At 41.8% G+C, this 22,199-nt stretch overlaps 2 protein-coding genes across 4 annotated transcripts in view; one reads left to right on the top strand and one right to left on the bottom strand.

Annotated features, from left to right (window-relative positions):
* The window catches only part of NRAP (nebulin related anchoring protein), a 57,690-nt gene extending 52,838 nt beyond the window's left edge, over nucleotides 1-4,852 (top strand). Inside the window, exons 39-42 of the mRNA XM_081006392.1 lie at nucleotides 1,671-1,778; nucleotides 2,353-2,664; nucleotides 3,632-3,784; nucleotides 4,681-4,852. Coding sequence (XP_080862518.1) covers nucleotides 1,671-1,778; nucleotides 2,353-2,664; nucleotides 3,632-3,784; nucleotides 4,681-4,803 — 696 coding nt within the window. The 3' untranslated portion in view covers nucleotides 4,804-4,852. The remainder of the gene's footprint in view (nucleotides 1-1,670; nucleotides 1,779-2,352; nucleotides 2,665-3,631; nucleotides 3,785-4,680) is intronic.
* Nucleotides 3,937-22,199, bottom strand: part of HABP2 (hyaluronan binding protein 2) — a 35,120-nt gene continuing 16,857 nt past the window's right edge. For 2 of the 3 annotated variants that reach the window (XM_081006451.1, XM_081006453.1), the window contains exons 4-14: nucleotides 21,876-21,986; nucleotides 20,928-21,044; nucleotides 20,379-20,498; nucleotides 18,534-18,705; nucleotides 16,243-16,337; nucleotides 14,134-14,383; nucleotides 12,020-12,162; nucleotides 10,978-11,112; nucleotides 7,856-8,001; nucleotides 6,277-6,479; nucleotides 3,937-4,779 (exon numbers count right to left, since the gene is read on the bottom strand). In XM_081006451.1, the coding sequence (XP_080862577.1) occupies nucleotides 6,303-6,479; nucleotides 7,856-8,001; nucleotides 10,978-11,112; nucleotides 12,020-12,162; nucleotides 14,134-14,383; nucleotides 16,243-16,337; nucleotides 18,534-18,705; nucleotides 20,379-20,498; nucleotides 20,928-21,044; nucleotides 21,876-21,986 (1,466 nt within the window). In that variant the 3' untranslated portion in view covers nucleotides 3,937-4,779; nucleotides 6,277-6,302. Of the gene's footprint in view, nucleotides 4,780-5,787; nucleotides 6,150-6,276; nucleotides 6,480-7,855; nucleotides 8,002-10,977; nucleotides 11,113-12,019; nucleotides 12,163-14,133; nucleotides 14,384-16,242; nucleotides 16,338-18,533; nucleotides 18,706-20,378; nucleotides 20,499-20,927; nucleotides 21,045-21,875; nucleotides 21,987-22,199 lie in introns of those variants that run through there. The other variant, XM_081006452.1, reaches the window with a different exon arrangement.

Below are 22,199 nucleotides of genomic sequence, written 5' to 3'. Positions count from 1 at the left end.
AGAATGATCTGCAACAGCAAGGCAAAAGCTTTGGCAGATTAAAAAGAGAGAGAGGGAGAGGCAGGAAAGGGCTAGGACTTGCTGGTGGTTGCAAGACAGAAGCTCCCATGGCAAGAGACACTCCAGATTTGGACTTACGACACAGCTGAGGAGGAACCACGGCTCTTCCAGCCCACCTGATTCCCTTCCACCCCAAAGGGCTTGCTACTCCAAATTTTCATACCCTGATTATTCTAAATAAATTTAAGAATTTATCTGGATTTGCCCTTTAAATATGCTACCTGTGGTCATTTTTTGATGGAATGCTTCCCATATTATCTCATCTGGGATAATTTTGGATTCTACTGTCATGATCTGGGAGGAAATAATTCAAGAATTTGATCAGGTGCTTTAAGTATGTTTATCAGAAATTGCAAGCCCACTGGGAAGTGTGGATGCCCCATTTTTTGCATTTTCACTTTCCATGGCTTCAGAGGTGCATTTTTATCTGTCTCATAGTAAATAAACATTATTTGGTCAGTAAGTAATATGAGTTGGAGGCCTGGGATTATTACTTACTATCATGTCGAGCAGTCGTTCCCAAACTAATTTTCCCACACACCGTTTAAAAAATTGCTGGCAGACCACGTAATGATTTTTTTCTGCCTGTTGTAGCGATTTGTACGTGCTGTGCTAGATGCTGTATGTTTTTTAATTGGGTTTGTTTTTGTTTTTTCTTACATTGTATTTGATTGTGTTACAACTTGCATTCCATAGAATTCAAACTGCAATACAATAAAATACCACGTAAGAAGTAAAATAAGCAATACAAATACAATCGAAAATCAACATGTATATTTAATGCAGACATGCCATGGGCCATCTGAATGAAGCCCACAGACCACCAATGGTCCATAGGCCACAGTTAGGGAACCGCTGTTTTAGAGAATGTGCCCTAACCAAAGTAGACCCTCACCAAAGTAGGCTATGTCTCTGCTCATTCGCATCCTTGCACCCATGCACAAAAATGTTTTATTTCTCCTAAGCTGAATGGCTAAACCTGAGAAACATCTCTCGGGCAGGACAACGATGCATTATCACAATAACTTCAGACACTGTAATATAAACCCTTGGGATTGAAATGGGACATGTTATCTTCAAAATTTGCATCTTACTCATATAAATCATATCCAATATTTTATCCGGCAGCTCATTATTTTAGATTAGTTGATGAAACCATCAGGGTATGGAGCTAGCACAGAAAGCATTAGAAGTGCTTGAAGTAACAAAAAGTGGAGACTTGTAGCACTGACATTCCTACACTGCAAAACCCAAGATGCTACTAGGAGATGTTTCGAAAGACAGAATAGGGGCAGTGTGTCGATGCAATATTGATGTGGCTGATGCATCAAAGTGTCTAACAGAAACCAAATAAGCTGGAATCAATGTAGGCATGAAATGCAAAACAAAATCTCAATTTGGGTGTTTTAGACTCCCCACCAATGAGACTCTAACCAATGTACAATATTCTGTAGGTGGGACTGTTGAAGGGCTGCAGGGCAGTCAGAAAATCTTAAAGGCCTGTATGACTGGCCCAGACACAAATGGTCCCATTAGAATCAAATATTTATTACTATAAGAACAAAAGACTTGTAAACTAAGGCATCATCTTTCTTAACTCCTTCCTGCAGAAACTTTATAAAACATCTTGGGAGGAGACACGGGCAGCTGGCTATGATTTCAGACTGGATGCCATCCCTTTCCAGACGGCTAAAGCTTCCAGAGACATTGCCAGTGATGTATGTATTCAAGATTCAGTCTTAGGATCCCATTACAAGATTATTGGAATGGCAGGCTCCTATGCAACCCATGACTTTTACTTTGCAGTTTAAATGGAGACACTGGTATCCAAAGACTTGAGGAACATGCACTCAAGCTCTTTCAGGCCAATCTGGAACTGCTAGAAAGCCAGAGTACAGTCCAGATGAATTTAGGTGCACATACATTTTGTTGAATTAATGAGCTTCAAGTTCTGAAGTCTCATTGATTTAATGGAGCATCAGTCATGGGTCACATTTTTGGAGCTGTGCAAGCTGCCTTCCACCATTGGTTTCCATTTCATCCACATGCTTGTTAATGTATTCATCATTAAGTATGCTATTGATAATAAAACTGTGTATATTCTGTAAATCCAATGACCATTTCTTTCCAGTCAAAAATTGCTCCAACAAGGCAGCTCTGCCCTCTGGATGTAGATGCTAGTACTCTGATTTAGCAAAGTTATATGTCCACATAGAAGTCCCAGCTCTCTATACAAAAATACTACAATAAGGGAATAAAAATTATTTTTGTCTTTGTCTCACTACTCTGCAGTTCAAATACAGAGAGGCCTTCCTGAGGGATAGGGGGCAGCAGATTGGATTTCGCAATGTGAATGATGACCCCAAAATGAGGCACTTTCTCAAGATGGGCTACCTCCAGAGTGACAACCAATACAAGAGGGATTTTGTCAGAAACAGAGCGCAGTTCAAGAGCCACATTGACCAGCCAAGATTTATCCATGCAAAGAAAAGTCAACAGTTGATAAGTGATGTCAATTACAGGCAGCACCTGCATCAGTATACCTGTGACCCAGAACAGCTGAACCTAAAGCATGCTAAACAAGCACACAACCTCCAGAGTGATGTAAGTGCATTGATCTATAGGCTAGAGCAAGCATCCCCAAACTCAGCCCTCCAGCTGTTTTGGGACTACAACTCCCATCATCCCTAGCTAACAGGACCAGTGGTCAGGGATGATGGGAATTGTAGTCCCAAAACAACTGGAGGGCCGAGTTTGGGGATGCCTGGCTAGAGTCTTATTCCAGGGCTCTATACTCTGTACCAAAACTTTGTCCTTGAAACATCTGCAAAATGCCCCCCCCCTTTTTAAAAAAGAATACCGTACCTTTTAAAGGGTTTGGCTAGTAGAAAAGAAATGCTAATGAAGGACCAAAACATTGCCAGTACGGAGTGAGTCAGCTATCCCCCTGCATCCCATTGCCCTGGAACAATGCTGCTTCTATGCAGTTTTGATGAAAGGAAATGGTGGTTCATGAGCTACTGACAGCTTGTGGCAGGAAAAAAGTGGAAGTGGAGGGAGAAACAAAAGGGGAAGGCTAGTTAAGGGGGAATAGCTGCTCTCCTACCTTGCAATTTCCCACCACCTTGAAAAAATTGAACATCTCCTCCTTTCACTGCCTGCAAAGGGAGTTGTGAAGTGGTGGGACCATTTGGTCTCAACCCTAGTAAGTAATTTGAAATTCTGGAGAAAAACGGAAAGATACAATAGGTATGCTTGTCCCATTCTTCCTTGGATTTCTAGTAGCCCTCATATGATTTCTGAGGTTTTAGAAGTGACGTTCAGTTAATAATAAGGAAAGAAATGTTGACAAACTGTGGAAATGCACAGCCTTTTGTATATGCTGCCATCCACTTCTTACTTTATAAACATCTCATCATTATAGAATTCTTAGTGTTTGAAATAAATGAATCAAGTCCTGACAGTGAAGGAAACTGAAAGCTGAGGTGCTGTTGTATGCAATTTACTTCCCATCTGATTTGAAGTGTGTGCGGTTTATTAATTCCGTGAGGTTTGTGTAATTGTTTTGCAGGTCAAGTACAAATCTGATTTGAACTGGATCAGAGGCGTTGGCTGGACACCTCCAGGTTCCTACAAAGTGGAAATGGCCAGGAGGGCTGCTGAGCTGGCATATGCTCAGGAACAGGAACCTCAAGGAACTTTGGATCAGAACAATCTGAAAACTGTACGTGAACAAATAGCCCCTTTCCTTCTAATCACCTAGGATGCAGAATCCCAAACATAAGGCGGAGTGCTTGTTTCCCACTCTGTGTCATATAGAAAAGCAGTTTAGTGGTTTTGCTGTAAGATTGCAGCAGAAATAGAGTGAATGGCTCGTTTACCCTGATGTCACCAATTTTGTTTTATTTTTTTCCACTCTAAAAATAAGGCAACAAATTAATGGATAAAGGACATGTAGAGGGTCCTGCAAGCTTTAAAAAAGGCAGCCTGTTGAATCATGGCTGGAGGGACGAGACTCAGCTGGCATACAACATTTTAGTTGCAAAGCAAGACTCACGCAATAGTTGAAGAATTCATTATGTTTTTACATCACACAAATCTTCATTCTGACATGTGAATAAGGCTTGCAGGTCTAGTGCTTGTTGCAAAGTCAGTTCCTGTGCAATCCTGTACAAGCCTCCTGAGAGGTTTAATGGGACTTACTGCTAGATAAGTGTCTATGGGATGCATCACACCCACAACCTTTTGGCTTCAATACAATGGTTCTTCCAAGCCTAATTTCAGTGGGGAAGGGCAGTTTGCAGGTAACTGAGAAGCCCTTTGTGGACACATGTGCACGCACAGGTGCTGCATTAGCAACACCTGATCTGAAGCATCTACAAGAAGCATTTGATACTCACAGAGGCATTTGGATGAGGAAGCTGGAGTAACCCAGAAGTTGCATCTTCCCTAGAAGTAAGACCATGTTGAAGCTAACAAACCTGTCCAACCCCCAGAAAGATGGCATTAGCAGAGCTTTAATGTTTTGCCCGATAAACTACTGTTTCTTTTTAATAAATGGGAATTCTGCAAATTTGTCTTCGTAAGTAGCTCACATTCAGTATCTATTTTGATTGGCAGGATCAGGCAGCTGGAGAAGGATCCCAACAAGTGAGAGTCAATCCTGATGCCACAGAGATCTTGCAAGTCAGGCGCAGAAAAATGATGTCAAGGAATGAACTGAAACACAGACATCAGCCTTAAGAAAATGCATAATTTTTTTCAGCTTGCTGTGCAAGTAGAGCCCCCCCCCCCCCGAAGCATAGGCTGCACCAAAGTGGTTGAATTTGCTAAAAGAAAAAACAGTGAAACCCTATGCAAATAATTTAATATTGTTCTTATATTTTTTTTTGCATGTAAGTAATTTTTAAGTGTATGTTATTATGAAATGTAGTATTTATTTCTGACAGCGAATGAAATTAGTACTAGATGACTGGCAGGCTCAACTTTGTACTAAAAATTAATGAACATGATTTGTTGAAATAAAATTATTTGTATTGAAAATAAATAAGAGGAATCACTTTCCATAAATAATTTGTTTTGGTATTTTAATGATAGGGTTTTCTTGGTTTATGAAACCTTCCTTTATTTCATGTATTCCTTTGAGCATTCTAAAGTGGTCTATGTGACTCTTGATAACTTAAAGTTTATTATCTTTGAATGGGTGAGCATGTAAGAGCAAGCGAAATGTTGATGTGTGGCTTTGTGTAGGCCCTTGTAAGTGGAGGAGAATGAGTTCCTGAGTGTGTGATTGAGCTTCTATGAATGGGATGTGAAAGTTGCATATAACGTTTGCAGACAGAGTGGTGGACTTGGACAAGCAAGCTCCAGATTCAAACTCTTAACTCAGCTGCTAAGCTCCCCTGAGGTATATTGGGCTAGCCACTATATTTCAGCCTACAAATCTGACTCATTTTTCAAGATAGAATAGGGATTAGGTCTGCTATCCTGAACACATTGGAGGATAAAAATATAACAAATAATTTTTTTAAAAATGGCATATTGTTCCAAGTGTAGGCTATGTGGTTGCACATGCCGTTGTATAATAAACTGGTGAAAGCTAAGCCAATACGCTAAATCCTAAGAGAGGGTGTCAGGGTTTGCATTTTGAATAAAACAAGGCATGTTTTGAATTATCCAGTGGAACTTGCAATTCTCGGTGCTTAAAATCCTATTCAGAAAATATAGTCTTGCAGACAGTCAATTTATTTAAATACCACATTTCCCACAGATTTATGGCTCAAAGAGACTTACCAAAATGAACATTCAATACAGTAGTACAGTAACCATAATACACAATTCAAAATTTAACATCACTACAGCAAAGAGTTCAAGAATTCATTCAAAGAGGGCGAAGGAAATTAAGCATAAAGCTTATGAACACACAGGCCAATTAATATTCAAAGGCAACCCTAAAACTAATAGCGGTAGTAACAAACAACCCCCCATGACTTGTATACTCCTAGACCCAAGTCCAGAACTTCCCTTACGAAGATTCCAAGGAGGAGCTTGGTGTATGGCTGGTGGAAGTATAATCATCCCACACATTTCTACAAAGAAGGAAGTGAGTTAAATGGTGTGTATAAGATTTCAACCTTAATGCCAAAAAGACAATTGGAAAACTAACTTCCTTATCTGAGATTAATAGGAAGGTATATCAGTATGTCTTAGGCTTACCTTTATTTATTTTTCGAAGGGCTTTCCTAGATATCAAAGCTAGACTCGCGTTGAATTTTTGCACGAATCCAGTTGAGAAATCTTATCACATAGGTATAGACTCCAGGTTTTTGTCTTAACCCACAGTGTTCTCCCCAGCTCACAATTCCATAGACATAATAAGAGCCATTTTTCACACAGGTTAGAGGGCCTCCTGAATCTCCCTAGCAACAAATAAAATAGGTCATTTAATTAAGTAACCCCAAATATAGACCAACAGTAGTTTTTTTATTTAATGCCTAAACCAGGGAGACCTCAAACCTGAGGTCTTTTCTGGAGCTGATGGCATGGACTCCTGGCCCAGATTTTTCTTCTTCTGTTTTGTCCTCAGCATAGTATGTGGCCCTTGGAAAAGTGGAGAGCAGTTGTCCGTGATGGACCTAGGCATTGGGTGGTCTTTTCTGGAACTGATGATATTAAATCCCTGGCCTTGGATTCTCCATTTCATTGCACTTATGCTGCAGTTCTAAGATGGCTGAGGGATACAGAAGTGGTTCATCTACCTTATCCACAGTGCCGGCAGGACAAAAGTGAGCATGGAGGAATACTGGTCTACTCCATTCTTTTCAGTTTGCTTTAGAAATGATGGGAGAGAAATGGTCTGGCATAGTTTAATCTACGATGTGGGGCAAATGTCAAGCAAATCCAGTTCTTCAGTGGCAGGCCCTGTGGCACACTCCATTTCCAGCCCTACTGACCTTGGAGCTCTGATATCAATAGAGTAAGGGCCATAAAATTTCATTGGTGGCAGGAGTGGGAATCTGGCACTCCTTATGGCTCCTTTGATGCCCTCGGAGAAGGAGATTCAATGCTTCCTATGGCACCTGGGGGTGCAGAGCCCACGTTTTATTAGTAGTGGAATTTCCGGCATGATATATTCATGTGGTGGTAGGCCTTTCATGTTTCAAGGAGTCCTGGACGGATGTAGCCAGTTTCCATTCATTCACAAAATGGGAGGGTCACTTCTGGCTATGCTCTTCAGAGGACAACACACATACCCTTCTGTGGCTGCCCCTCTAAATTCTCCAGACCTCAGAAGATGTATTTGATTTTCTTGATATTTTCAAGTGTTAGTAGATTGCATGATTTGCTTGTAAACTGCCTGGAGCTAATTTGATAAGGCAGGGTAGAAGTCGGATGGAAAAAAAATAAGTAAATAAAGCACATATTCAGTACCACAGATATTTCAGGCTAGCAATACAAAGACCCTGAAGAACATTAAACGTGGTGGTTTGGGGAAAGGAGAGGTGCAGTGATCATGCACCTAAGATGTATTGGGACAGGCCTTATCAAATGACAAAACTCCCAAGTTTGCAGCTGAACTTCTGCATCTCCCATAGGCTTGCCTGTCACCAGAAGAGCTGCTGTTTGTTTGAAGGACATGCCTCTCACATCATGTTGAAAGGAAGGAGTTTGTTGTAATGTATCTGATACAAGAAGCAGATACATATGTAGTACCCTGCCAGACATTACTCTGCATAGCCTATTTACATTTTGTTAAAAGAGAAATTAGTGTTCAAATACTGAAAAAGCAACAGACCTGACAAGTATCAGCGCTTGTTCTCTGAAGATTTCCTGCACAAAGCATGCTTTCATCCAGTCTGTTATTATGTGCACTTCGTGCGTTACACCGCACCTGGGAAATCAGCTTTACTCTGGCATCTAACAGCTGATGAGATGATTCACCTACAGGATGCAGGAAAATGAAGAAACTCTTAACTTCCCTTCTTCCCTCTGCTAAATCTTTCTTTTCAATCTATGGGATAATAGAATTGTACCTGGGCCTAAGATATGATCATCTGCTGCAAGGGAAAGCCACAACTCTGGCAGAGCAGGGTTAGGAAATAAACAAGCCCAAAGAAGGCTATCAAGCTAAAAACAGCTTTTGGCAGTGAATTTCTGTTACTGCTGCATAGGAGTTTGGCATCTCAATAGTGTTTTGCCTTTGAAAAACCTACACTGTGTTGTATTTTCCAGATGTTGACTGACCTCGGAAGATTCTGGCCTGTAGACTTTACAACTGCAAAGGTGTGTTAAATCAGAACTGTTTGAGTCAAATCCTGACATTTGTTATGTTTACTCTGGGATCGTTACATCAATAATTTCCATGTATTGATCCATGGATATAATTTTGTCTTCTTTTGGGACCCTTTGCTAGGCTTGCAAGTTATCTCCATAGCCCACCTTTAATAGTGTGTTTGCTGTTGCATATGTCACAAACAGGAAACAGGTTTGAGAGAATTACCACTAGATCCACAAATGAAACAAGTGGTGGCTAGAGCCATAAAATCTTGCGCAATTAAGTCAATTATGCATGTTATACAGAAGAATTATTCAGCTCCGCATCTGAGAGATCTCTGTGCTGTTCAATGGGGAACATTATTTGCTATCATTATTCACATAAATGTGGTGTGCTATAACAATTAGGATTTGCATTGCAAACAAACACATATCAACCACTGCAGATAAATACACTGATGCCATCAAGCAGAAGGTTGGAAATATCTATGGAAACAGAGATGTTTCATGCAACCCATTCCCCAAAATATTTTCTTGCTAGCACATGCCATGCAAGTGTTTCCTGGTTTAATCAAAAGAAGCCAAAGTGTCTCAATTGGCATGTATCAGAAGATGTCACTTGAGAACCCCTGACATAAGGCAAAGGGATGTGTCCTAAAGAGCTCTCATTCATAGAAAGAAGAAGAAGAACAGTTTGGATTTGATATCCCACTTTATCACTACTCTAAGGAGTCTCAAGCGGCTAACAATCTCCTTTCCCTTCCTCCCCCACAACAAACACTCTGTGGGGTGGGTAAGGCTGAGAGACTTCAGAGAAGTGTGACTAGCCCAAGGTCACCCAGCAGCTGCGTGTAGAGGAGCGGGGACGCGAACCTGGTTCACCAGATTACGAGTCCACCGCTCTTAACTACTACACCACACTGTGAACAGAAGGGGCCCTTCCATTAATAGAGCTCTCCTTCCAGTCATGGATCTAGCCACATATTTGCACAGTTGAGTTTAACAACGTAATTTTAAATTAGCAAGACAAATTTGAATTGCATTTCTAATGTCTTCATTGGTTGACCGGGCCTTTTGTGACACAATGGATTTGTATGAATTATGTGTGTAAATGTAATTCTTTGCTCAGCTATGAAGCTCCCTGGGAAGTCTTGGTCATAAAACTAGCTCCATACTTCAGCTAAGTCATGGGCTGTTGTGAGTTTTTTTTAGGGAAAGGGCAGGATACAAGCAAATGTTTTTAAAATTGGAGTCATTTCTGGCATCAAAACAGATCAGCTATTCACTCTTGGGCAACATTCAGAGACAGTGGACTGTGAATGTGGTAGTTTGCAAAAGAGACTGTGTCATGGAAGAATGATGTTTTATTAACTCATATCATCAGCACATAATCTATCAAATCTGCATACCAGATGCTTCTTACTTTCAATATGAATTATATCAAAAGATGTATATACTTCATATTGGATTATATTGCTCATAAAACATAAGGGTACTTTTGGGAACATGATTGACACATTGTCCACCTGCAATTTTACAGCAACTCATTAAGTGAAAAGTGAAAAACTGCATTTTTTTCAGAAAGGTCTCATTATCTTATTTTTAAGCACAAGAATAATTTCCTCCTTCCAAGGAACTCACAGTATGTCACAGAGGTTTAGCTGAACTTGAATAGATTTGGCAGTTCTGTTTCAATATGCATCCAGAAATCCAGATGCTGCTTATCAAAAACTTATCCAAACCAATAGGCTGGAAAATACTGTCAAAGTTCCTGGGTTTATTTCCGAGATATGGCTCAGAATCTTTATCTGGAAGCACATAGACTCATTCACTCTGATTTGATTCTTTGAATGAAGTTAAGATGATAAGTGGCATATGACAGAGAAAGGGACAAGGAATTTGATGGGAGGTTTGCCCTAAATACCACTACTTCTTTTATTTTTTAAAAGCTCCAAACAGATTTGCACATTCTGAATTTTTAACAAAGTTTGTTTTCAAAAATTGCTTGATTTTAAAATGCCTGGTATAGCTATTCATAATCTGTAGCATATCTTCTCTGATTGAATTGTTCTGCAGGAATAATGAGGGGTGGTTGGTCTTCCCGAACATGTTCCCTGGCCAGACAATTAGTCATCTTATCTACAGCCAAGAATTTGGGAGAACAGCCAAATATAATCAGGAGTTTGGGAGAACAGCCAGGTATAATCATCCATTTGATTTAAATGTGTAAACGCTTAAGTGGATGTCTATATCCTTCTAGAAACATGGACACCTGAAGGTATGTGACTTCATACTAGAGAAGCATCCTCTGACATCATATATCTCTCAGTGTTGGGAAAGGTAAAGCATCCTGTTCTCACGTTGGCCCACCTCAGTAAGCAACACTGGCCCATAGTGTTGAGAAGCCAGGACAGCAACAGAGCCCGACCAGCCACTATGGAGAGACAACCTTGGCAAAACACAGACTACAGGAGGGTGGTAATTCTAGTCCATCTAGGAAACAGCGACGACCCTCCTACCTGCAGCAGCAGAGGGATCTCACTAAAGGCCAAATTGGGAAGAGAGGAGGAGGAATACAAAAATTAATATAGATTTTGTCAATGTATTAACCATAAAGGACTGCACCATTAAACAATAGCTTACCTGTTTCAGTTTCTCCCCAACCTGATATATAGCATTCTGTGTCATCAGGAAAAGTAGAATCAGGCAAGCACACTCGTTTGACGTATCTTGTTTCCACTGCACAGTGGCCGTCAATTGGTTTCAACTTCAACAAAGCTGTGGGCCGAATGGAAGACAATTTTGTGCAATAAAGCTGATGACATGTTCACTCTGAACAGTATCAGGAAAGTAATAAATAACATTTTCTCAAGCTTTCTTATTTGAATACTCTTGCTTGACAGACTGCTTAATTTGAAATTATAGAATGGTTTTCATTTCTCTGTTGCTATCTTAGGGTCACCAAGCTATACATGTTCCCTGATTCTTCCTCTTGGTTGTTTTTAAATACGAAAAGCAGCTGTGGGAGCCAAAATGGGAATTGGACGGTTGGCAGAGGAGTTGGCAGCTTGACCCGTTTCCCTTCCCAAAGTCCACTGAAAATCATCTCCAGCTGGCTTTCTTCCTGTGGTGGAGAAGATAAGTTAACATCTCTCTTCTTCTATAGGTGACAAACTATCTGGGAGAAGGGGGTGATTTTGAGCTGACAGACAGCAGGTAGGGAAAGGGTTAAGGAAATATCATGGATCTGCCAGTCCTATGTCAGAAATAAATCTAGGTCAATAGCATGCAAAGCTAGCTAAGGAAGCAACCAGATCTGTTATCAAACTTAAGCATTATTTTCCCTGATTTCAAACAGATACAGCTAAGTATTTGTAGGCTTCTCACAACCTCGTCCAACTCGTTTCTCTGTCCTGGGAATGTTAAGTGAGCAAAAGCATCCCTGAAAGGCTTGCCACTTCTTTTTTATACAAAATGTAGAAATTGAATATATTTTTCTGGAAATACTAATTAAACCTATTTTCCGAAGCTTCGGGGAATTTGAATGTTTGTTCCACTGCTTAACTCAAGTCAGAATTATTTTATCCATGATATTTAGCCCACATCAAAGTTATTGAGCCTAATGTCCACTATCTCCATCTTGTAACCACACTGACAGTGATTTGAACATTTGTAAGCAACTTGCCAATATCATTGTATGGGACATCCTCAATTTCTTCATAGTGTCCATGTACAATTATCTTTTCCACATCAAACTTCTGTTCATAATGCTCTTTCCTAAGGAGATCTTTTTTCCCAAGGACCACTTCAAGCGTGTGAGCATCTGTCCTATGAAAGAGAGAAAAATGTCACAAAGAATGATCAATTGTAATTATAGAACCTCAAGAGATTTCAAAGATAATCCATTTCCAACACCTATACTGGAATTCTCCATCTTGGAAACTATCTCTACTAGACTTAACACTTGGCAGGCTTCCTGGGTACTCATACTTCAGCTAAAGCCTAGGAGAAGACATCATGAAGTAGCTCCTCCCATAGGCCTTTCTCAGACCAGGAAGCCAGGAAATTGCAGAGTTCTAGAGAAATGCTTATTAGAAAACACACACACACACACACACACACACACACACACACACACACAACGTTGCATTGCTAAGGGAAGCTCAAAACTCTACTCTGGTCAAAATTCTAAAGAAATTCTCAAGTGCCTTAGAATGAGGCAGAAAAAAATGGAAACCACGTTTTCGGGGGGGGGGGGGAACTTTCAAGAAACCAAAAGACATATCTTGGCTCAGCATTGCTAGCCAATCAGATCCAAGTCATGTAGAGCTACTCTCATATGGGAACCTGAATGCATGAATGTGGACTTTTCTATGTCCGTGCTTTAAGTGGGGTAGGTAAGACATGCTCCTTTTAAATATATATATTTTGGTAAGTATTTTAGTTTCAATTTATTGCTGTTTTATATCTGATTTTAATATCTCTGCTATTTCTATTCTGCCATTTTGAGCAAAAATGTTGACTAAATCATAATCACGCATAAACCATACTGATAAGGATCTATTCATAGACTTAGAATCATAGAATCATAGAATCATAGAGTTGGAAGAGACCACAAGGGCCATCGAGTCCAACCCCCTGCCAAGCAGGAAACACCATCAGAGCACTCCTGACATATGGTTGTCAAGCCTCTGCTTAAAGACCTCCAAAGAAGGAGACTCCACCACACTCCTTGGCAGCAAATTCCACTGTCGAACAGCTCTTACTGTCAGGAAGTTCTTCCTAATGTTTAGGTGGAATCTTCTTTCTTGTAGTTTGGATCCATTGCTCCGTGTCCGCTTCTCTGGAGCAGCAGAAAACAACCTTTCTCCCTCCTCTATGTGACATCCTTTTATATATTTGAACATGGCTATCATATCACCCCTTAACCTCCTCTTCTCCAGGCTAAACATGCCCAGCTCCTTTAGCCGTTCCTCATAAGGCATCGTTTCCAGGCCTTTGACCATTTTGGTTGCCCTCCTCTGGACACGTTCCAGTTTGTCAGTGTCCTTCTTGAACTGTGGTGCCCAGAACTGGACACAATACTCCAGGTGAGGTCTGACCAGAGCAGAATACAGTGGCACTATTACTTCCCTTGATCTAGATGCTATACTCCTATTGATGCAGCCCAGAATTGCATTGGCTTTTTTAGCTGCCGCGTCACACTGTTGGCTCATGTCAAGTTTGTGGTCAACCAAGACTCCTAGATCCTTTTCACATGTACTGCTCTCAAGCCAGGTGTCCCCCATCTTGTATTTGTGCCTCTCATTTTTTTTGCCCAAGTGCAATACTTTACATTTCTCCCTGTTAAAATTCATCTTGTTTGTTTTGGCCCAGTTCTCTAATCTGTCAAGGTCGTTTTGAAGTGTGATCCTGTCCTCTGGGGAGTTAGCCACCCCTCCCAGTTTGGTGCCATCTGCAAATTTGATCAGGATGCCCTTGAGTCCATCATCCAAGTCGTTGATAAAGATGTTGAATAAGACCGGGCCCAAGACAGAACCCTGTGGCACCCCACTAGTCACTCTTCTCCAGGATGAAGAGGAACCATTGATTCCTCTTCTAGAACTGTGGAGTTGGAAGGGACCCTGAGGGTCATTTAGTCCAACCCCCTGCAATGCAGGAATCTCAACTAAAGCATACAGGTCAGATGGTCATTCAGTCTCTGCTTAAAAACCTCCAAAGAAGGAGAATCCACCACTTCTTGAAGGAAACCATTCTACTGCCAAACAACTCTTAGTGTCAGAAGATGAATTTGCTTACAAAACACAGTGTGCCGCAGTAAGAACCCAACATGGCTCAATCAGTACTCCTCCACAGAAGTGTCCTTTAGGGAAAAATATGCCCCTTGAAACTTTCCTCTGAACAGAGGCTTGCCATGGATGTTTGCCAGGAGTTGACTTGGCACCGCCATAGATTCTCTTTAATGGTCTTTCTGTCTCTGGTCTTCCACATGTATTAGGTCTGCTATCTGCTGCAGAATTCTTGGTGACTGTATTTCCAGAGGACTGTGCTGCAATACAAAAGAAACAACTGGATATGGAAATGGTATAATGGCACTGTCTCTGTTACAAAGGCTCTCTCACTCCATCTTTTTCCTCATTTAACCTAACAACTCATAAACAGACCCTTCCTCCTTCCTTCACTTTCAATTTTGTTTTTCAGGAGGACGCTTCAGGCCGTCTGCACAGCTAGATCTAGATTCTCTAAGTGTCACGCAAGACTTGCACACTGTGCTTTGACCACTGACACAGCACAATCACTGGAGTTGCATCTTACCATATTGGCCTGAATATAAGCCCCCCTTTCCCCCCAAATTCTGACCGTGAAAAGTTAAAGTGAGACTTATATTTGCGATCTTATGGTATGCAGCCAGGAGTGTGGGGCAAACAGCGCCAGGAGCATGGCAAAGCAGCTCCCCCCCTGCGCATAGTCCCCCGTCTTCTCCCCCAAGGCCAGGAAGGGAGAGAGCGAGGAGGGAAGGGGAAAGCCCCCCCCCCACAGAATGCAGCCAGGAGCAGCAAGGAATGGAGCAGCTTATATGCGGGCATTTTTTCTCTCCCCCCCCCTCCAATTTTAAAAGTGTGGTTTATATTCAGGTGCGGCTTATATTCAGGCCAATATGATAACTCAAGGCTTGATAAGGCAATTGGGAAAATATTGCAGTATTATAAGCTATGATATTGAAGTCTGGCCCTAATTCTGAAAAAAATTATATCTTCAAAATAATTGGCAACATCTGTCATATCAATCATTGCATTTCTATTTCACCTTTCCTCCAAGGAGCTCAAGATGGGATACATGGTTTTACATGCGAACCAGGCAGAGAGCCTTCTTGGTAGTGGTGCCCGCCCTGTGGAATGCCCTCCCATCAGATGTCAAGGAAATAAAAAATTATCTGACTTTTAGAAGACATTTGAAGGCAGCCCTGTTTGATGTTTTATCGTGTTTTTAATATCCCGTTGGAAGCCGCCCAGAGTGGCTGGGGAAACCCTGCCAGATGGGCGGGGTATAAATAATAAAATGTTGTTGTTGTTGTCGTCTCTCCCCTCTTTTCTTTTTGTAGAATTTCCCATTGCAAAATAGCAATATATTAATTAACATTTCATAAACCTCTCATTTCAAATATACTACAATTTTTTCTCACACATTTCTGTATTTCCCTTCTAATCCTAACATTAGCCCTGTGAGACAGGCTAGGACCTTGCCTGCCCAAAGATCACCCAATGAGCTTCATCGCTGAGTGGAACCTGATATCTCCCAGGCCCTTACCTAACTCTAATAACAAAATCACACTGGTGTATCCGTCCTGAAACTACAACAATAGCTAAGCACACAAATACAGAAGACAGGGCCATATTGAGGAACCTAAGTGAGTAGGGCATAAATAGAAGCGATCCCTTCTTCCTATGTTCTTGAATATACCTTTCAATTATGAAATAGCTCCCCACAGAAACTGAACCTTGCAGCATCAAAGCTGTCCCTCTCAGTGCATGAGTATAATTCCTGAAAGATCCATGTTGAATATTATTCCTTCATTCTGTGAATGGTTTATTTTTTGCTGTACTGTTTCATATTTCATTTCCTCTTACATCTCTTGACAATAGATATCTCGATACCTGTTATTTGTTTGGCATACTTCTCCATGCTCTAAAGCTAACAGATCCTAAAATTTCACTAAACTCTTGGGCAGAGCTTCAAGAAGACTATTTAAAAAATCATGCTAGAGTCATTACAGTTTTGGGGGCTGCGTTCTTAAAGGTAGATGGATGGAGGGCGGGGTGGGGGAATAATCACAATGCCTGTCAATCTGAATTACTGCTACACCTTTCACGTTTATTTTGCCCCACTTTATATTATTACCCATCGTACCTGTTTCTGAGCACGCAGATACATCACAGAAGTCCCACTTCAATTTGTTATTCACACTGACAAAGCACCAGGGCTTTTCGTCACCATCTGGGTTCCTGGAGGAGGAGGTTTCAAAATTCACCAGTCAGAAGAGCATAATGTCTCAAGAAAGAAAGTTACTAATTGAAGTTCTGAAAGATAGGAAAACTGGAAAATGCTCTCACAAAAGCACAAAAGATCCAGAGATCTCCCCTAAGCAAAAACTGTGCCGGAGGGATAGCATGCCTTCTTTTTAGGGTGTTGTCTATGGCCATTGTTTTTACAGGGTCACCGGTATACTGTGGTATATTAGGAACATAAAAAAAACCAAGAAGAGCCTGCTGGATCAGACCAATGGCCCATATAATCCAGCATTCTGTTCTTACAGTGGCCAACCACATGCCTGTCAAAAAACTACATGCAGGACACAAGCATCATCATCATCACCACCAATAATTATTAATTATTAATATTAATATTAATAAATACCCCACCCCTCTGGCAGGGTTTCCCCAGCCACTCTGGGTGGCTCTCAACCAAATATTAAAAACACAATACAACATTAAACATTAAAGACTTCCCTAAACAAGGCTGCCTTCAGTTGTCTTCTAAAAGTCAGATTGTTGTTTATTTCCTTGACATTTGATGGGAGGGCGTTCCACAGGGTGGGCGCCACTACCGAGAAGGCCCTCTGCCTGGTTCCCTGTAGCTTCACTTCTCGCAGTGAGGGTACCACCAGAAGACCCTCAGAAGTGGACCTCAGTGTCTGGGCTGAATGATGGGGGTAGAGACGCTCCTTCAGATTATACGGGGCCGAGGCTGTTTAGGGCTTTAAATGTCAGCACCGACACTTTGAATTGTGCTCGGAAACGTACTGGGAGCCAATGTAGGTCTTTCAGGACTGGTGTTATATGGTCTCAAGAGTACTCCTGCAGTTTTCAGCAAGTGATATTCAGAAACATACTGCCTCTGCCCATGGAGGCAGAGCATAGCCATCATGGCTAGTAGCCATTAATTTGTCTAATCCTCTTTTAAAACATCCAAATTAGTGGCCATCAATGTGGAGTGAGTTCCATAGTTTAACTATGCACGGTCTGAAGAAGCACTTTCTTTTATCTGTCCTGAATTTCCCAACATTCCACTTCCTTGGATGTCCACAAATTCTAGTTTTGTGAAAGATGGAGAATCTGTAACCGGTTACCTGTCACACCACAGAGCATTATCCATTTGTGCCAGGAGGAGACTGCCTGCCCACGAGCACAAGCATTATTAGGAATGGCAACATTTTTACAGTTCACACTGCCTACCAGTAAGTGATAAGTTTTTGTACAACCAACAAACACTGGCATCACTTATTGAGTTGCGTAAATGCATAACATACATCTTTGCCAGCAACCTATCAGCATTAATAACTACCTGGTAATGTGTATATCAAGGGACGCAGGTGGCGCTGTGGTTTAAACCACAGAGCCTAGGGCGGCGGTTCAAATCCCCGTGACGGGGTGAGCTCCCATTGCTCGGTCCCTGCTCCTGCCCACCCAGCAGTTCAAAAGCACGAAGTGCAAGTAGATAAATAGGTACCGCTCTGGCGGGAAGGTAAACAACGTTTCTGTGCGCTGCTCTCGTTCACCAGAAGCAGCTTAGTCATGCTGGCCACATGACCCGGAAGCTGTCTGTGGACAAACGCTGGCTCCCTCGGCCTATAGAGCGAGATGAGCGCCGCAACCCCAGAGTCGTCTGCGACTTGACCTAACGGTCAGGGGTCCCATTACCTTTTTAATGTGTATATCTCAAGCTATCAGAGACATAAACAACAGTGGTCAGGGGTGCCAACTTGAATAAAATATTGGGGGGGGGCAGCTAAGCCCCACTCCACATAATTGATCACATGACATGGTTCACACACCCTATTTGAATGACAATGACCATCAGCTTTGAGGGGTGCAGCCCCCTGAAATATTTTATTTGGGTGGGGTCCCTTCGGCTCCTAGGAGTTAGTTCCTATGACAGTGGTCATTATTTCCAAGGTGAAGTCGTAAAGGCAACCATCACAGTGTTGGGGTAATAGCCTTGGTGTCTTGGTAGCCAAGAAGAATCAGTAATTATTTGCAATGAAGATCACAGAAAAGAAATGTAATTGAATTACACTGATATAGCTCATGCAGATACTGCATTTTTGGAGTGGGAGGAGCAGACGTATTTGTGTGCATGGCATTGACATTCATGGAAGTGGGAGAAAGAAAGCCTTCCTTGATGAATGTGCAGTACATTACCTGCAGAAGTTATGGTCACCAAGGCCATAAGAGGCAGCATCTTCAATAAATGCATTATAATTCCACTCCAGGAGATGGTGAGAATTCCAGTGAAGACAGGTCTTATGGAGAATTGTTTGACTAACATTTCCTCTGTATGAAATGCCATTTTCTTCAAAACAGTCATCAGGTCCTACAAAAGGATTGCCTTCTTAAGAAATGTGCTCTCTCACCCACCCACCCATCCCTACACCATTCATTTAAAGCACTCTTACACTACTTGAAAAGTCACCTGGGACCTGTCGTTTGTTAAGGTGCTGGATACCATAGTTGTGGGGTGAGTAAACTGCAGTTCCCACAATTCTTTGGGTGAAGCCGTGACAGTTAAATAATAAATAATAATAATAATAATACATTTTTATTTATACCCCACCCTCAGGGCAGCTAACACTGAATATAAATTACAATAAAACGTAATAGAAAAAAAGAAAAAAGAAAAAAAACAGTTGATTAAAATACGGCTTAAAATACAGCCTCAGTTTAGTAGCAGCACATAAATCAAGACCATAAAGGGAGGAAACATCAGATATTCACCCGAGCCAGCTATCCATGCTGGTCCTAAATGGGCCAGCAAAAAAGCCAAGGGAAAATTTATATACCAGATCCCATATAAGGGGTCAGAGTGAGTCCAAGCCAAAGGCCAGGCGGAACAGCTCCATCTTGCAGGCCCTGCGAAAAGATGTCAAATCCCGCAGGGCCTTGGTCTCTTGTGACAGAGCGTTCCACCAAGTCGAGGCCAGTGCTGAAAAGGCCCTGGCCCTAGTGGAGACCAATCTAACCTCCTTGAGGCTCGAGACCTCCAAAGTGTTGTTATTTATGGACCTTAAGGTCCTCCGCGGGGCATCCCAGGAGAGGTGGTCCCGTAGGTATGAGGGTCCTAGGCTGTATAGGGCTTTAAAGGTCAAAACCAGCACCTTAAACCTGACCCTGTACTCCACCGGGAGCCAGTGCAGCTGGTAAAGCACTGGATGAATGTGATCCTGTGGCAAGGACCCCATAAGGAGCCTTGCTGCGGCATTCTGCCACCCTGGAGTTTCTGGGTCAGCTTCAAGGGCAGCCCCATGTGGGGTGAGATACAATAATCAAGCCTGGAGGTGACCGTTGCATGGATGACTGTGGCCAGATCAGGGCGAGAAAGGTAAGGGACCAACTGCTTAATACGGTGGAGATGGAAAAATGCCACCTTTGCTGTGGCTGCAACCTGCGCCTCCATAGAAAGGGAGGCGTCAAAGGTTGCACCCAAACTCTTGATAGAAGGCGCTGGCACAAATTGAGCCCCCACAAGAGATGAGAGTTGGCCCCCCAACCCCATGTTGTCCTGACCCAGCCAGAGGACCTCTGTCTTCGAAGGATTTAACTTTAACCGGCTCCCACGCAGCCATCCAGCCACAGCTTCCAAGCATCTGGTCAGTGTGTCTGGGGCTGAGTCAGGGTGGCTGTCCATCAACAGATAAAGCTGGTATAAATGTGCTTTAAATGTATGCTGTGGATCTGACCGACTATCTCACAGTGATTCTCATTTCATCTAAGCAGACCCAACCTAACAACGTTTAAGCAGACTCCTTCCCCATTTCCTCCTTCATTTATAGCTCAATTTGTTGTTTTGACCTTCGGCTTTCGTAAAAGTGCAAATCTGGGCATCTTGAATCTACTTCCTGCATGCCAATGGCAACAAGGATAAGGACCAAACCACTTCCATGTGCCAAATTCTGCAGCACGGTCATATGTGCTTAGAGGCATTCACAGATCCCTGTTCTTGGTAAATCCGTAGGAAAATAGCCAAAAGGCCAGAACTGGATCCCTCACCTATTTCGCAAAGCCTTCCTTTGAATGGCTCAGGACACTTGCAGCTGAACTTGGACCTTATCCGATGCCGTTGACAGATGCCTCCATTTTTGCAAGGATTTGGTCGGCAAGATGACTGTGCTGTTAGTTTCCAGAAAACAAAACAAAACAGAGCATTTAAGTAAGATTCATAGCTTGCATGAACAAAGCGCTAACCAGGAAGAAATACCTTTATAGGCAGAAAAGGAAAGCAAAGCAAAGCATAGTGGCACAGGTATGGATGTGGGAAGCCCACCGTCAAATTCCTCATCAAAGCTCACCAGGTGGTGCTATCACTCTCCCTACAATCATCCCTACACAGTGAGACAGCTTCGCCCTAGCCTTCTTGAGCCCCTTGTCAAAAGGAGGAAGTACTTCTGTCTGAATTTTAGAAATACTAACAGGATAGGAAGCAACTGCAAATTTGGAGATCAAAGGTGATGATTCATTCTTTGGTTCATTCTTAGGCATATAGGGCAGCAGCAAGACAAATGTCTGATAGTAACCATATCCCTCAAGTTTGGTACTCACCTTTGTCACAGAATGGTGCTTTGTAGGGGTGTTTGCAATGGCATCTATAATAAGGCGCTCTTAAGCTTATAAGGCAATCTCCTCTATTGCAGTTGATCCTTTCACATGTGTTTTTCACTATGTTGCATGATATAAATAAAATGGATAAGTGTGTTAAGGTTATCTCTCTATTGTTCATTCATTGTCAAACTCAATATGTCTTTACTCGGAAGCCTTCCCAATAAATGTTCCCATGGTCCTTGCTCCTATCTCTGTGAAACCATAAATACCACCCCTCTGCTGCCACCCAAAAAAGCCAGGCTTTATCATCTTTTTTCTAGGGTAGCCTTCACCAACCCGGTGCCTGGGACTTATGAAAAACCTGGAGGGTACAAGGCTGATGAAGATTATTCTAGGACTATGCCTTTGCTCTCTGTGGTTTGGATCCCTTCCATTTCCTTTCCAGCCTTGATCCTTCTGTGGACCTGATTTTGCATGGCAAGAGCTTGAAGCATTCAGCTGAATAAAGTAAGGAGTATATAGTCTACCACATCTGAGTACATTATTATGAAGTTCATTGAAGATAGCAACCACCCACAACCAAAGAAATATATTCAACAAATATATATAGGTGACTTTTTATATATGTTGGAGATCAGCACTGGGGATTTCTTTTTTTGTGATTTTTCTTTTTTTGTGGGGAGGGGAATGTGACAAACACAATAGAATAATAATAATTAAAAAAAAAACTATAGATCTAAGCTTGAAGCTCCTGGCAAGTCTCCTAAATTTGTAATAAAACCATACTGTCATATTAAGCTGGAATGCAAATAAAATATTTTCTGTCCAAAACATAAATACAGTAAGTATGGACTTGTGACCATAACAATTCAAATAAAGTAGCTATCAAGTTCCTTGAAAGACAATGTCCCACTCAGCTTTATCTAACACTATGAAAATTCTGCTTACCATTCTCACACTTAGACCCTTCATATGGCTCAGGGCAGCGGCATGTATACCTGCTTCTTTTCCTTTCACATACACCATTATTCTTGCATGGCATCTCCAGGCATGGGTTTTCTAGTACATGGAGTGGAAAGATGAAGCTTATTTTACAATTAGCTTGCTGCAGGTGTGCAACTAAGGTTTTCTAAAAGCAGTCATGGATTGGATTACCCAGTTTATTATTTAACAGTCAGTTCAAGCCAATAATATTTGCCAAAATGGTTGGTTTACACAGAGAACATCTAGATTGCAGGTGTCAACTAGTATGCACAGTCAAATAGTGGAACA

The sequence above is a fragment of the Podarcis pityusensis genome (assembly GCF_964106645.2).
Source record: "Podarcis pityusensis genome assembly, chromosome: 5".
NCBI lineage: Eukaryota > Metazoa > Chordata > Lepidosauria > Squamata > Lacertidae > Podarcis > Podarcis pityusensis.
The sequence above is the reverse complement of the archived record's forward strand: the minus strand, read 5'-3'. Positions and strand labels throughout refer to the sequence as shown.